This window comes from Dasypus novemcinctus, chromosome 24 (genome assembly GCF_030445035.2).
Source record: "Dasypus novemcinctus isolate mDasNov1 chromosome 24, mDasNov1.1.hap2, whole genome shotgun sequence".
In the NCBI taxonomy this organism is placed as follows: Eukaryota; Metazoa; Chordata; class Mammalia; order Cingulata; family Dasypodidae; genus Dasypus; species Dasypus novemcinctus.
Window position 1 is genome coordinate 33,727,379 of NC_080696.1, and position 15,800 is coordinate 33,743,178.

Below are 15,800 nucleotides of genomic sequence, written 5' to 3' on the forward strand. Positions count from 1 at the left end.
ACATCCAATGGCCAACTGGGCAACTTTACTTACATTTCTGGTGGATATCTCAGATTCAAGTTTTCCTAAAACAAGCGCCTATAATGACACTTCAAATATCCTCCTTCTAGAGTCGTACATGAGAGCAAGAAAAACCATAATCCTCTACAAAATCACAAAATCAAATAATCACACAAACAAGGGGGTTTGGCACAGGCTCCTTCCACCCTCGGCTCCCCACAGCCATCTTCTGTCTGCACCTGCAACACTCAGCACCACAAACACATGGATTCTGGAAGGTTCTCAGGTGCATTTATTTCCTCTCTAGTTTAAAAATCTCTCTCGCCCTCAATTGATTCATCAATCCCACCTGATAGCAAGAATTTGTTAAAACCATACCAAGGAAAGAAAGAAGGGGCAGGGGACACAGGTCCGTGTGGGGACAAGTTATGGGGAGAGCTACCTCCCAACGACTTCGTGGTTTACTAATGGGAGTCCAGATACACACAGATGCCAGCTACATTAAGAAAAGTCTTCATATCCCAAAGGAAGGGGTTCTTCGAGTCCAAGAGGGGGCCAAGAACAGCCCTTGTTTCCCCCAGTCTCATACAAGGCAGCTCTGTCATGCTTTAGAAGCCGTGAGAGACGCGGCAGCCCTGGGCACTGCGGCGGCAAGCAGCCTGCGCACAGCTCCCTCCTTTTCTCCAAGCTGGAACCCCAGTCACCGCAGGTACTGTCGCTCCCAGGAGAGCCCGGCCACAATGGGGATGGTGGGCAGGGGAGAAGTTCCCATCTCAGGGCGAGAGGCTCGGACAGCCCGTCGTGCTGCGTGTGGCACCTGTGTCTCTGCTCTTCTCCAGAGGGCACCACCACAGCTGACCCTTTCTGGAAGGTTCTATCTTCCACAGCCCTGGTCTCCACAGAATCCGTGTCCTGGGTCTGAAGGCCAGGGTCCGGCACCTCAGCATGACCTCACGGTGTGTCTTTGCTGCAGCATCACCTTCCGGTTCTCCAGGTATTGTTGGAGCCACTCTGTGCACGCCCCGTCCAGGCGGGCCCTGTGGTGCTCCACAGCACCAGGTGCCGCCCACTCACGCCAGGCGATCTGAGCTGCCGTGTCCCTGTGACCTGCTCACAGCTGTGGAGGAAGTGCCCACTGGCCCCATGTAGTAGACATTCACCAAAAAAAAACCTTTTCTTTTTAAAAAAGATTTATTTTTTTATTTCTCCCTACCTCTTTTTTGTTTGTACATGCTACGTCTGTTCATCCTCCTTTTCTTTTTTCTTTTTAAAAATATATCTATTTTTGCCCCACCCCTGCTGTTTTTGCTGTGTCCATTTGCTGTGCGATCTCTCTCTCTCTCTTTTATCTTCACGTCTCATCTTTCTCCTCTAGGATTCAGAGGGATTCGATCCTGGGGACCTCTGACCTGGAGGAGGTTCCCTGTCAATTGCGCCACCTCAGTTCCTGGTTTCCGCTGCCCTTCACTTTGAATTCTCCCCTTCGTCTCTCTTTTGTTGTATTGTCATCTTGCTGCGTGACTTGCTTGCGCGGGCACTGGCTCAAAGCGTGGGCACTGGCTCACCACACAGGCACTCTTTTGTTGTATTGTCATCTTGCTGCGTGACTTGCTTGTGCGGGCACTGGCTCAAAGTGTGGGCACTGGCTCACCACACTCAAATGGGCACCTGGCTCACCACACAGGCACGCTTTTCTCCTTTTTCACCAGGAGGTCCCAGGGATCAAACCTGGGTCCTTCCAAATGGTAGGCAGAGGCCTTATCACTTGAGCCACATCTGCTTCCCTTCTTGTTTTTCTAGGAGGCACCGGAAACTGAACCCAGGACCTCCAATGTGGGAGGGAGGCACCTAATCGCTGGAGCCACCTCTGCTCCCTGCTTTGTTGAATTTCTCATTATGTTTAACTCCTTGTGTCATCCTGTTGCGTCAGTCAGCTCACTGCAACTGCCCATCACGCCAGCTTGCTGTCTTGCTTGTCTTCTTTAGGAGGCACAGGGAACTGAAACTGGGACCTCCCATGTCGTAGGTGGGAGCTCAATCGCTTGAGCCACATCCGCTTCCCCATTTATTTTTTGTTTTTTCAAAGATTTATTTATCTCCTCTCCCCCCTGCCCCAGTTGTCTGTTCTCTGTGTCTATTTGCTTCATGTTCTTCTTTGTCCACTTCTGTTGTTGTCAGTGGCACGGGAATGTGTCTTTCTTTTTTTTGTTGCATCATATTGTTGTGTCAGCTCTCCGTGTGTGCGGCACCATTCCTGGGCAGGCTGCACTTTCTTTTGCGCTGGGCGGCTCTCCTTACAGGGCGCACTCCTTGTGCATGGGGCTCCCCTATGCCGGGACATCCTGTATGGCATGGTACTCCTTGCATGCATCAGCACTGCACATGGGCCAGCTCCACATGGGTCAAGGAGGCACAGGGTTTGAACCGTGGACCCCCCATGTGGTAGACGGACGCCCTAACCACTGGGCCAAGTCCACTTCCCCCCATTTGTTTTTAAAAACTTGAATAAAGCAGTTTAATAATTGAAAAATCAAAACATTTGAACATTGTCTTTAGCCTATGTTCTAATGAGTAATACTCATCTCAGAATATTTTATTGCTTCTACTGCAAACATTGCTTTAGGGTGGGGTGAATGATTTCCTCTCATAAAGATGAATAAACTGAGACTCACTTATAAATCCACTGACTTGGGACCTAGAAACAGAACCCAAGGCTCTACGTGCTGTTTCCTGTGATAGCTTTTGGGGAAGCTGCGGAAGGCTGGTGCCAGGGAAACCAGATATTTCAAACTAAACAGGCCCTTAGGAAACCCCAGGTTCCAGGTGAGGCCACAGAGGCCCAGAGACATGGAGTGACCCTCCCAGGGCCACACCGGGCCACACTAGAGCCCTTGCCCCAGGTTACAACACCCAAAGCTGCCTCCAGAGGGCCGCCGGGTGAGGGAGGAGAAAGGCCTGGGGGAGGGAGGAGGAGAAGGGGGAGAGGAAGAGGCTGAGTGGGAGAAGAGGTAGGTATGCAGCCAGAAGCCTCGTCCTCTCCTCCTGCTCCACATTTAGGGAAAAACGCTGGCCCTGGTTCTGATGCCCGAGGGGCCAGAGGGACCCTTAGCCCTCGATCCCCACCCCCCCACCCCGAGGCCGCAGCTGCCCAGTGGCTGCCCTCCCGCTCCTCTCCACTAAGGGGCAGCAGCACCCCAGCGTTCGGCCGTCCTTGCCGCAGCCCAGCAGGGAAAGTTGGCCGAGGGCGCCGGCCAGCCCACCTGGGGCGGGGGTGGTCTGACTGCAGCGGGCCGGGCCCCGCCTCCCCTCCTGGGCAGCCCACGGCTGGCTTTGTCCTTCAGGGACGCCCAGTGCCTGGCTCCCGCTCTGCACTGGCGGGGGAGGAGGGTGTAGTTAGGGGACAACGCTGTAGAAGGCACACAGGGCCCCACCCTAGCTGCGGCCAGGCCCTCAGAGGACCTGCTCGGTGCTGCGCCCAGCGCAGCCGGCCTGCAGCGTGCCAGCAGCCACTCCTGCCTGGCGGCTGGCTACAAATATGGAGTTCATTTTGGTGACACAATTGTTATTTCTCAGCTGATTTGATGCTCTGCAGAGCAGGCAGACTCCTTGATGAGTTATCTCCCTCCCGAATTCCCATTCTGATTGCCTTCCCCGGAGGTCAGGGACAAGGGCATACCCAGTGTCCCTGACTGGAGCCGGGGACGGAGAGCGACAGGCAGCCTGCGGCCAGCCCAGGCGGCTTCTCCAGCCTCCTCGGGTGTGAAGGCTGCCAGACGGCTGCTTTCCAGCCGTGCACACAGACGCCTTCGTCCCCAGCCCCAAGCAGATTGGAAGTCCGCTTCCAGTAGGAGGCAGTTCCCTCTCGGGCTGGGGGCTCAGGATGGACGGATCCTGCTGAAGGCCGGATGAGAGAGGGAGCAAACGGGGCAAGAGGGAGGGGCGTGTGGGCAGAGCAGAGGGCTGGGGTCGGACTGGGAACAAGCTGGGCCCTCAGATGACCCCCTCGGCTTCCCCGAGGTGTGGCGACCCCAAGTCAGGCCTCGGAAGAGCAGCCTGGAGGACGGGGGGGGGGGGGCGGGGGGGCCGGAGGCAGTGCAGGCTGCTGGGGAAAGGAGGGGAAGTTCCCACTGGGGCGGCTCGACTTAATTATATGGAGCTCTCTTGGCCACTGGGAAGAGAAACATTTCTCAAAGGGCTCAGGCAGGACCTTTCTGGCCTAGCTGCTCACCTGAGGGCTGCATATGGCCTGGGTAGGGGCCCTTTTGGCCACCTGGCCACCAAGGGCATTGGGATGGCTCCCAAAGAGGACCCACCGCAGGGACGGAGTGGGGGCCACGGCTCTCCTGGCCTTGGCAGGGACCCCGGCGGTGTGCAAAGCTGGCCGGCATGCCCCGGGGAGGGGGGGCACTGGGCTCACACAGACGGGCAAGGGCTGGCCTGCAGGGGGCCAGGGCCAGGGAAGCACTGCGGCCTGGCCAGGAGCTCCCTGGGTGTCAGAGAGGTACGGAGTCCAGCCTGGCTCTGTGCGGCTCGAGGGCCCAGATGGAGGGGGACACCTCCCGCCTCCGAGCCTTTGACCTTCTGTGGCAGCTTCTGATTCTCCCTCCTGGCTTGTCCACACAGGGGGCGGGGCCTTCGGTTCCGTGTGAGTGCACGGGGGATGCTCCAGCTTGTAGGATGCCGGTCGTCAAATAGTTTTTAGAGCTGCAGACCCATTCTGGAAATACTCTTATGCTGAAGCCCTAGACAGGAACTAGATAAAGACAGAGCTGCCCCTGCCCACTGCCTTGCTCTCTAGGGCCTTCCACCTGGACACTGAAACCATATGCAAATTTGCCTTCTACATTTATCCTAGTGGCGAAATCAGAGAGATTTCACTGGCAGGGAGAATAGAATAGGAGCTATTTGCAGAGTCGCTGACTTGCAGGGCCCCATTTTCACTCCCTAACTTGGAGGCCGACAAAGACAGATGAGGCCAATTGGTGGGATTTGCACCACTTTACAAGATCCTCCTTCTGCCCTGTGGTGGATTAGCACGTGGTGGGCCTGGAGCAGCTGCTGACCACATCTGGCCCCAACCCCAAAGTGGCCTGGGTAGCTAGATCCAGACTCGGCCTACCGCCACCCAGGGAGCGAGGAAGGCAGCAAAGGCGCTCGCTTCAACCCAGGCGGTTGGAGAAACCGGGGTGGCAGGACAGCCCCTTGAAAAGAGCACCAGTCCTCCATGTGGGTCAGGGAACTTGGTCGACCCACCTGCAACTTTCCCAAGACCCTGGCACTGGCGAGACCCCCTGGATCCATCTGGACCTCAGATCACACTGCACCAACGGCTAAATAAGGCAGGGGCTTCCCGCCCAAAGTGGGAATCCCCCAGCGTCATCCATTATAAATGGCCATCTACGCTTGGCTCAGACACTTTCAGTTTCAGGAAGCTCATTACCTGCCTTTTGGTGCATGGGTAAACAACTGTACATGCTAGAAATGCCTTTTTCCCGCTGAAGAAGCTGCTTCCTTTAGTGTGTGCCCTGAACAAGTCCTCCCGTCTCCCTCCCGGTCTTGCCCTTTACAGGCATCCCCAGGCGTGTAAGAACCCACGCACGCCACTGCGAGGCAGTCCCGGGATTCAGGTTTGGCAAAACACACAGGGACAGGCCCAGAGACTCCTCAGCCTTGGGGCAAACTGGGGGAAGCAGGCTGGGCCTCCCTGCAGCCACCAGCCCAGGATTTCCTGGGGGGCTCTCCATGAGCACAGATGTGGTGAGGTCCTGGTCTACAGAGTGAGGCTGGAGAGCTAGGTTTGGGTCTAGGAAAATGGGAGCAGATGACAAAAGCATCCAGACACCACACCCTGCCCCCCAAAAGGAAAAGGGTGGCATGAGAAGGGAGACAGATGGGGAAGAGAAGGGGGGAGGAGGGGAGCCACACGGCGGGGGGGAGGTGTGCGGGGGGGGGGCCCTCCCCCCGGCCTCACACCCGCTGCAGGAGGGCCCTGGCCTGCGCCACGCAGCCTTGGCCCTGCTGCTGAAATTCCAGCTCTGCGTGCAACCCAGCTGGCACGCTGCCAGTCATGTGCCAGCTCCAGGCTGGGCAGCAGGAAGTGGGGCACGCGGCAGGCATATGGACGAGAAGCCAGGAGGCACACAGCAAGGGGCTGGACGTCCACTTGGCCCAGAGACACAAGCCTGGCAGGACCGGCCTAGCCCTGCCCTCCCCACGGGGTGGAAGCCACAGACCCCGACCTTCATAAATACCCATAAATAGTGCCCGGGGTGAGGCTTGCTGCTGGGCACCCAGGGGAGTCACGCAGTCTGGCTGGCCCTAGCCATCCGCCTGGACCCCAGCAGCTGACTAGCTGACCACTGGGGTTGGTGGAGAGGCAGGACACGTGTGGACAGGGTGCAGGCTCTGGGGCCGGCTACCTGGCTCTGAACACCACCGAGTGACCTCGGGGCAGGCTCTGTGCCTCTCTGAGCCTCAGTTTCCTCATCTGTAAAGGGGACAATTGTAGCACCTGCTCCACAGCTGAAGGTTCAGAGAGTCAAGGCACATGAAGTGCTGGGTGCAGGTAAAACTGCTGCTTGAATGCTGGGCAGGTGTGCTGGGTTTGTCAATATGAAGCAGCCTACGTCGGCCCCAGTCTGGGCTACTCTCCCTTCTTTTTTTTTAAGATTTATTTTTATTTATTTCTCTCCCCTTCCCTGCCCCCCGCCCCCAGTTGTCTGCTTTCTGTGTCCATTCGCTGTGGGTTCTTCTGTGTCCGCTTGTATTCTTGTCAGCAACACCCAGAATCTGGGTCTCGTTTTTTTTGTTGCATCATCTTGCTGCATCAGCTCTCCATGCATGCTGCGCCATTCCTGGGCAGGCTGCACTTTTTCACGCTGGGCGGCTCTCCTTACGGGGCGCACTCCTTGCGCGTGGGGCTCCCCTACGTGGGGGCACAGCACTCCTTGCGCGCATCAGCACTGCACATGGGCCAGCTCCACCCAGGTCAAGGAGGACCGGGGTTTGAACCGTGGACACATGGGCCCTATCCTTTGGGCCAAGCCCGCTTCCCCTCTCCCTTCTTCTAAGACCCTGGTGGAAATACCCTCAGAACACCCTTCCCAGATGTTCCTTCCCCAAAACACCCAGACTGATGTGCAGGAAGGCTGGAGGAAAGGCGCCTCCACCTCCAGCTCCCATCTGCCCGGCCCCTCGCCTCTCTGAGGCCCTGGGCACAGGGGCCCACCCTTAAGACCGAGGGCAAAGATCATCCTTTAAGGACAAGGACAAATCAGATTGTTGGCTATTTTAAGAATCAGGCCATATGAGGAAATTAGAGACTTAAACAGACCACCTCCAGTACAGTCCAAGACTATTTCCAAAAAGAACTGGGAGGAGGGGTTGTTTACACCTGCCTTGGGACAGGGGTGGGGGGAACCTGGTCACAGAAGGGCACGTCTCTGGGGAGACCAGAGAAAAAGTCAAGCCAGAGGAGTGGGCGTGAGGGCTCAGGCTGACCCCCTGCTGGCCCGTGTGACCTCGGGCAGGTCGCTCTGCGCGCTGGGCCTCCACTTCCCTAACAGTGAAATGGGACCGCTGGGAGGCTGGAAGGCGACGGCAGCGTCAAGGGCTTGGCTTTACGGTTTAGTGGCCGGCACTGGGCAAGTGGCTCAGAGTCGGGCCTGCGCCACGGCCAGACTCTCAGACACGGGGGCCAGCAGGGCTGAGGCCTCTGCTCCGGCCACCACCTGTTCCTCTCCTAACCCTGGACCGCCCTCTCTGCGGCCCTCTGCCTACCCAAAGCTCGGAAGGCCAGCTCACGGCCCCTGCCCCAGGACGCGACCCCTGGCTTGGCGCTGAGCCTCGCTGCATTTGTCGAGCACCTCGGGCGCCTGGCTCGTGCCCTCTCAAAGCTAGTCTTGGTTCTGTTTCTCCTTTCTCGCTCTTGCCTCACTATCAGCCGCCCCCATTTCACACTGAAGTGTGATCGTGAGGGTGAGGACCAGGTTGTCAGACTTCCCCTGGGAGCTCCCAGCACTGCCTTCCCAGGGAGCTGGGGAATCAGATGAGCTGCACGGGCAGGAAGCTCTCCGGACAGGCCCGGCACCCGGCAGGCCCGGGGAAGCACTTGCTCTTATGATTACTATTATCTGGGCCCCACGTGACGGCCCCAGCGCAGGCTGCAAGGGGCTGGGAAGGGAGAGCGAGTGAACCAGAAACCAGGGGGAGGGGAGCACTCCCGCCAGCCCTCCCCTGCCCTCCCTCTCCCTCTTCTTTGTGCTGAGACCATAGAACCCGCCCCTCGCCCGTGAGCCTTCTCTGGCTGCCATGCCCTTGCCCCGTGCCCCCCCTGGCTCCCCAAAGGCTGTTTCATCACGCCTCGGCTCCCTGCCCCCCCCCCAACATGTGCAGAGCCCGTGGCCTCCTGCCAAGGCCTGGGGCTGCCAGCGCAGGGAAGGAGGCAGAAATCTCACCGCTCGGTAGGTTTTCTTCTGCCCAGCATGCTTGGGGGCTTTGCCTGGCTCTGCTGAGCTCTCCACATGCATCGAGTAGATGATGTCAAAGAAATCTTCCACCACAGCGACCCGCTTCAGAGAGATGCCCTCTGGCTCCGACAGGCCATCTGCCCCCTGTGACAGGGGGGACAAGCTGTGTTAGTGGCAGGCATGACAGCGGGGTGAGGCTGGGCCCCCGAGGCCGTGGCGTGGCGACAGTGTCGGGGGCAGGGACAGCTCTGGCCTCTGACCCCACAATGCCTCCGAGGGCGGGGTCTGCGGAGTGGGGAGGCAAGGGGCGCTGTGGTGAGGGCTCCGGGGAGGGGGCACCAGCATCAGGGTGGCTGCCGCTTCCAAAGCTACCAGCAGCCACGGGCAGAGAACGACAACGAAAATACAAATTCAAGAACCAAGAGTCTCCATGTTCACAATTTCAGACAGATTGTGCCAGACTCGGGCGGGGAGCTCTCAAATCACGCGCCGTGCCAAGACCATCCTGGAAGTCTCTGGGGAGGGGGTAGTGCTAAATAGATGCGGCCCCGTCAGGAGCTCGCCAATTAGCGGTAACCTTTCACTGCAGTCCTGGGCTGGGGTCCCAGGGGACGACTCCCTTCACCTGGGTGACTCTTTCCTTGCCCTGGCCTTTTTGAAAAGCTTTCCGCCACGGCCCGCCCTCCCCGCTCCAGCAGCTGAGTGCCAGCAACAGCACCCAGGCTCTTTGTGTGGGGAGATGTACAGGATAACAGGCTACAGAGCTGTGTGAGCGGGTGCCCCCTGAGCCTCCTATCAGGCTGGCATGGGTGCTGTCAGCTGGCCCTGACTGACAAGGTGTGCCAGCATCAAAGGGAGTCCTTTGCTGGCCAGTGGCAGGGCCAGAGGGGTGAAGGGGAGGCTACAGGGCCCGAGGTTTGGGGGCAGAGGCCAGGGCCCATAAGAGAACAGCGTGCGCACAGGGCATGGGGGACACACGGACTCAGGGGCACCCAGCCGCCCACCCACACTCAACCACTGGCTCCCTGTTGTCATCTCCCTAAGCAGAGCTGGAGGACTCGGGGGCCTTCAAAGATGAAGAGTGTGCAGTGTGGAGGGGCTTCGGGGAAAAGGAGGGAGGCTGCCTTCTAATAGTGCCCCCAAAACACATCGCCAAGGTGAATCTTTCCCAGGACCCCCACTCAAGAACACTGGCTCCACGAGGGTGTTCACGGGCCATGGCCCCAGTGCCCAGGACAATGCCCGGCCCACAGTAAGCGCTCCGTACATAACCACTGAAAGCCTGATCCCAGCAGAAAACAGGGCATGCTGGCAGGGGACACTGGTCTGGCCACCAACAGGCTTTGGTTTTGTCCAGTGACTGTCCTGGCATGGCATGACGGGTGGGCGGGGGTGTCTCTCTACCAGTGGCCCACTTGAGAGCGGGGAGGAAATGGGGGAAGAAGGGCAGCTAGGCAGCTGGGCGGTAGGGTACCAAACCCCTGAGCTGGTGGGCAGCGTCCCTGAATGGCGGTGACTCTGGGCAGTGACCCCTTGCCAGTGGCTGCCTTCCCGGTCAGGATCCACTTCAATGGAGGCTGTGCAGATAACCTGTACCTGGTGTGTGTGTGTGTGTGTGTGTGTGTGTGTGTGTGTGTGTGTGTGTGTGTGTGTGTGTGTGTGTGTGTGTGTGTGTGAAGCTGCAGCAGCGGTCTTGGGAATGAGGCTGCAGTAGGAAGCGCTGTCTGCTGGGCCTGATTCCGAGCTGTGAGATTGCGGGCAAGCTCTTCAACCTCTCTGAGCTCCACTTCTCAGATGAGCTCTAAAATCCCATGACTCTTCTCTTTGTAAACTCTCTTGGGAGTTACTGATACTTCTTTCTGGGGATAGCCCCAAGAAAATACAAACAAGGCTCTATTTCCTAGTAATAGGAAATTTTACAGGTATCTTCAAAGTAATTAAACTGAATATTTACTTCTGTGTACATTTTGTATGTCTGTTAAACTTTATTTTTTAAGTTTATTAAAAAAAATTATAAGTGTCGTTCCATTTTACTTTGATAATCCGAGTCCAGAGACATAATGATGGATTCAGCTATTTAAAAGCAGGTATGAAAAAAAATAAAATAAAATAAAATAAAAGCAAATAGGATCTCCCTGATCATAAAATTGTTTCAGGCCAGAACACAGATATTTCTGGAAAAGGGAAGAAATAAAATTTGGTGGGAAGGCATGAAGAAAGAAAACAATCTGATGAAAAGAGACATTTTAGAGAGGTGACAGGGAAAGAGGCCCCTAACCAACCTGGTGCCTTGGACAGGTCACTTCACCTCTTAAACTCCTGAAATTCAGTTCCTCACCTGTACAATGGGCTTAGAAAGTTTTACTTGGATGCTCCAAGCATTAAATAAGAAGCATGTCAGGTACCTGGCACATACAGGCCTCTTCCCCTTAGACCCACAGAGCTTGGACATTCTGTGTTTAGGAATCAGCTTTTATCTCCTGGTCTCTGGTCCCTTCAGGTTACAGAATAGATCCTTTGTGGTAAAATCCACCATCAGAAAAGAGACAGAGTCTTCCACAATTCCTGAACGATATGCCAAATCTGCCACACAACTGGGAATGAGCGTTCCTAACTCAAGTTGGAACCAGCCGATGGAAGCAGAAGAGAGAAGCACGTGCCGATGCCTCCCGTTTTCATTCGTAGACACGGTAACCCACTGCTTGGTACCTGGCCAGGGTGCCCACAGATCCCCGAGGAACTCTTCAGGGGAGCAATTTTCAGAAGTCCCCTCTTTTAAATTCGATTGCTGTCTCCCTGCTGTTCATCTCGGGGCCTTTAACCAGCCTATCCTGACTGTTGAGATCGCACTCAGGAAAGCAGATTCAAACTTCATTAGGTCTGCAGAGCCCTACCCTGAACTGTCCTCTGGTGACCTGCAGCCACCCGGACACCTTGTGGGCTACACCCTAAGGGAAGAAAACTGGGGTCTGTGTGGCCTTCAAGGAGGACTCTGGGGAGAGAGAAAACAAAGGGATCCAACGGCAATCACGTGCCACAGACAGCTCTGCCATGCCCTGCATCCGGAGGTAATGACCTTCATGCCAAATGCTGCAGGAGAGGCATGCCTGCCCCCTCCTGCTGAGACTCCAGGCGTGGGGTGACGAGACAAGAGATGCTGATAATTAAGGGAGCAGACAGCACCTTCCCCCGTAGCCTTGGGATGTCTCTGTTAACCACTTCTGCCTTGTGCCCAAATGAGCTTAATCTGATCCGCTGCCCCAAGCAAGCTGGGCGCTGGACTGCCAAAGGAAGCGTGCTTCATTTACAGGCTGGATGACATGACGAGGGGGCCTGGAGCTTCCCGACTCTCTTGGCTTCCCAGGGACACAGACCAGGAGTGATGGAACGGAACCCCGCAGCATCCCACGGGAAAAGCCATGAAAAACCCAGGTACACAGGATCATCCTCTGGGGTGCGCGGGGAAGAACATTGCCATGGTAACACAGGCCAACCCATTTGAACCAGCCAACCCCTAAAAAGCCGGCCATACCCAGGCCAACAAAGCCGGACCTGGCAATAGTTTTTAAAAATTCATGGAGCTACTAAGTTTCTGGGACATCCCCGACTTCCTTAAAACCAGCCCATCTGGGACCAAAACTAAAGAAATTACCAAATGGCTACTTAAAGTCTGCTATTTCAAAATGTAAATTCTCAGGCCCCACCCCAGATCTGAATCAGACGCTCCGGGGCTAGGCCTCCCAGGGGATTCTGAGACCTGGCAGAGTTTGAGAACTGCTGATTAGAACGTCTCCATGATTGAGTCAGGGAGGTAACTAGTAGGGAAACTGGCACTGGTTCATTAAATATAAACATGCTCTGTGCTTCCAGGACTAATATATTGATATTTTCATCTCCCACGAAGGCCAATTTTCCTATTTGTGGGAACAAAAGCATCTTACTGGCCAGTGTTAGTAAAAATTCAGAGACTTCGTGTGGATTATGGCTAGAAAGGGCAGGAGCACCCAGCATCCTGGCATCCAATTTTTATTTCCTCCCTGGCAAAGTTAGTGAACAACCCTTGGCAGGTCATGTCTGGCTTCCTCAGTTTCTTCAAACGGTGTGAAGGGCTGCAGAGCTGCTAGCGGAGTGAGACGGGTGGGCCCGCCTCACCAGGCCACGAAGCAGGCTCTGCCAGGGCAGCCTCAGGAGCTGAGGGCAGTCATTCCTCAGGTGAGGGCCTGACTCTGACGGACCCTTGTTCATCTCCCCACACTAGCCAATTACACAGATCCCCGCCCTTGATGGCAGGTGAGGCCCAGGTGCTCATGGATTGCAGCTCCATCACCATCACTGGAACCTCCAAGTCACTTGCTGGTATTAAGTTAGCTGCTTATCAAGGTGGGCTGTTTAGTGCACCACTGACACTGCATTAGAGGTGTGCGCCTTCCAGCAACGATGAGGGCCTGGTTGGGAGGATGTGGCTAAGAAATGGGGGCATTTCTCAACTGGTTTACTCCTAAGGTGGGAGAAGACATCACAGAGACAGTCCTTAGGATATGGCTTCTTCGTGCATTTCAGATCCAGCTCTCGACAAGGTGTAGAAATCAAAGAGCTGGCCGTCAGAAGGGACAGTCAGCCAGCAGTGCCCACACCAGAGGAAAGAAACCTTTAGCTACCACTTGTGTGGGAGCCCAGGGCTTCAGGGAACTGACCACACAGCAAACATGAGGTCGCCCCTCCGTCCCCTCCTGGTCGGGTGGCAGAGTGGCCAAGGTGATGAGCAAAAGCTACCGTGCACTGTATCGGTGTGTTCGGCCTGGCTAGGGGACCATGGCTGTTCCTTCTGTCCCCAAAACCGTACTGGCGGAGTAGATGTAGCTCAAGTGTTCCTGTGTACAAGATTCTGGGTTCGATCCCTGATACCTCCTAAAAAAACAAAACAAACGAGAAAACCAACTCTCATTGGGGAGTGAATATAGCTCAGTGGTTGAGCACCTGCTTCCCATGTACATGGTCCTGGGTTCAATCCCCAAACCTCCGAAAAAAATAAAAAAATACCGGACTGGGAGTTTTGGAAGTTACTACCCCACAGAGACTGAGGTGGTAGGGTTGGTTGGTTGGTTTTTGGTTCCTGCAAAATCTTGTTCAAGCTCCTGGCAGGACTGAAAGAAGAACCACGGAGGAGACAGCTTCCTGCAAAGGGCCCCAGAGGGAAAGGAAAGAGGTGGAGAGGAAATAGTAAAAAAAAAACAAAAAAAAACACACACACACTAAACTGAGAACGAAAGTAAAGAAAACCAGAGTGAAGACTATCACCCAACGAGCCAGAAATTCTCTCCTCAGCATCCCCAAGAGAAGCCGGTCATAATTTGTAAAGAGCAAGCAGATGATTGAGGGAGAGAGGATTGCTTAAATGGGACAAGGACAGTTTTAAAATTTTTCTCGGCTATGAATCCTACCTATTGTAGCCTGGAATTCGACAAAACAAAAGTCCAAAGTAAGGATTTGCGTCATAATTTTAGGAACCCTAAGTCCAGTGTGCTCTGCAGGCCTGGATGGGACAGCGGGATGAGACCACCCCTCCCCCATAAATAAATAAATGCACAAACAGGGCACCGAGGGCTCGGGGTAGCACCTGCCTCTTCTCCACCCTCGTGCACAATCTCCAACTGTTAGTGCCGAGCCGCCGCGTCGCACCTGCCATCTGGAACAGACCTCACATATTCCAAGACCTCCTTTCTGCTTCGCTGAACCTCCATCTTCTTTCAAATCATGGCGGGGACCGAAACGCACACCCTGGGCCACAGAGACAGGGGCCTGGGATCAAGCCCCAAACGCCGGCGCTACCGCTGCGAGATGCCGTATCCTTCAAGCAGCTCTGAATATTGCTGGTTTTAACTCTGGGGTTTATTTATTTTTTTGGTCTTAACTCTGAGACGTCTGGAAAGGGCACGGGGGGAGGGATGGAAAGAGACCAGGTGCTGTGGACCAAAGTGTCCCTCTCTTGGAAGGAGAGGGGCTGGGGCAGTGCAAATCTGGATGACAGTGACCCTGATTTAATAGATGGAGGGAGGGCGCAGCTAAGGGCATTCTCCAGCCAAGACAGGGACCGGAGGGGCTCTGGCCTGGGGATGCCCGAAAGACCAGCTCCCGAGGTGAAGTCACAGGCCCGGGGACAATCCAGCCCTGACGCCTGGCAAGGGGCTGGCCTCAGTTTCCTCCTGTGTGAGGTGACAATATGCACAGTGGCTTTTGCGACTCCATAGGACAGGTTGTGGGAACCCAAATGGAGCACAAATAGCTCCCACCCTTGGGGAGAGGTCCATAAATACCCTACGTCACTACTACTCCAGGGGGTGCGCTCCAGGACTCTGGGGGACCGGCCTACCCAGGTCGCCCCGGGCCCGGGCTCGTGAACAGGGAATGGGGGGCGGGGAGGGGGGGAGGCGTCGCTGGGGAGAGGGCCTAGGCGGGCGGGGGCGGCCCTGAGCCAGGCAGGCCCCGCGGGCGGGTCCCTCGGAGGAGGGCGGCGGGGCGCGCTAACGAGCGGGGGGCCCCAGGTGCGGGCCCCGCCCCGGGCTGGGGGGGAGGGGAGCGGCCCGCGCACTAATGACTGTTGACAGCGCGCGCTGGGGCCGGCCAGGCCGCGCGCCGCTGACAGCTGCTCGGGCTGGGGCCGGGGCGAGGAGGCGGGGCGGGGAGGGAGCCGCTCGCGCTCCCCCCACGGCGCACGCGCGTGCGCCCCGGCGGGGAGGGGCGGGCAGGCGCGCGCGCGCCGGGCCCGGGTGCCGAGGGCCCGCTGGAGCGGCTCGCGCGGGCTCCCCGCGGGCAGGCAGGTAATGAGAGTAACCATGGCAACCCACCAGAGGAAGTGTATTCTGCAGGAGACGTTAATCCCCTCTCCCCGGAGCTGGGACAGCCTGACTTTCCATTCTCACACAGTAATTAGATACCAGCTGTCAGTGCAGGGGGGACGGCTCCGCCACTGCAGCCCGGCTTGGGAGGGGGGGGGACACACAAAGGGGGCGGGGGCGGGGCGTGGGGAGGAGGGCGTTAAAGACACAGGGACGCTCTCCGGCGGCGGGCGCGGGCGGCACGCCTCCCCCAGGTCCCGGCCTCCCGGCGCGCGCCCGCCTCACCTGGAGACCCGCCCGCGCGAGGCCCCGCCCACCCCACGCGCACCTGCTGCGCGCGCGCCTGCCCTCCCTCGCCCTCCCCTCCTCCGGCCCCGCCTCTCCACTCCCGGCGCACCTGCCCTGCGCCCGCCCCCCGGGACGCTGCCCACCTGTCCTTTGTGCGGGGTGGGACCATTCGATCTTGCCAGCTCCCCTTCAGGGAACGCCCGCTCTG

General features: G+C 57.0%; 1 protein-coding gene across 4 annotated transcripts in view; it reads right to left on the reverse strand.

The window, feature by feature from the left end:
• Positions 1–15,800, reverse strand: part of NOL4L (nucleolar protein 4 like) — a 126,045-nt gene that overhangs the window by 71,351 nt on the left and 38,894 nt on the right. For all 4 annotated transcript variants that reach the window (XM_071211631.1, XM_058286892.2, XM_058286891.1 and 1 more), the window contains one exon: positions 8,457–8,612. In XM_071211631.1, the coding sequence (XP_071067732.1) occupies positions 8,457–8,612 (156 nt within the window). The remainder of the gene's footprint in view (positions 1–8,456; positions 8,613–15,800) is intronic.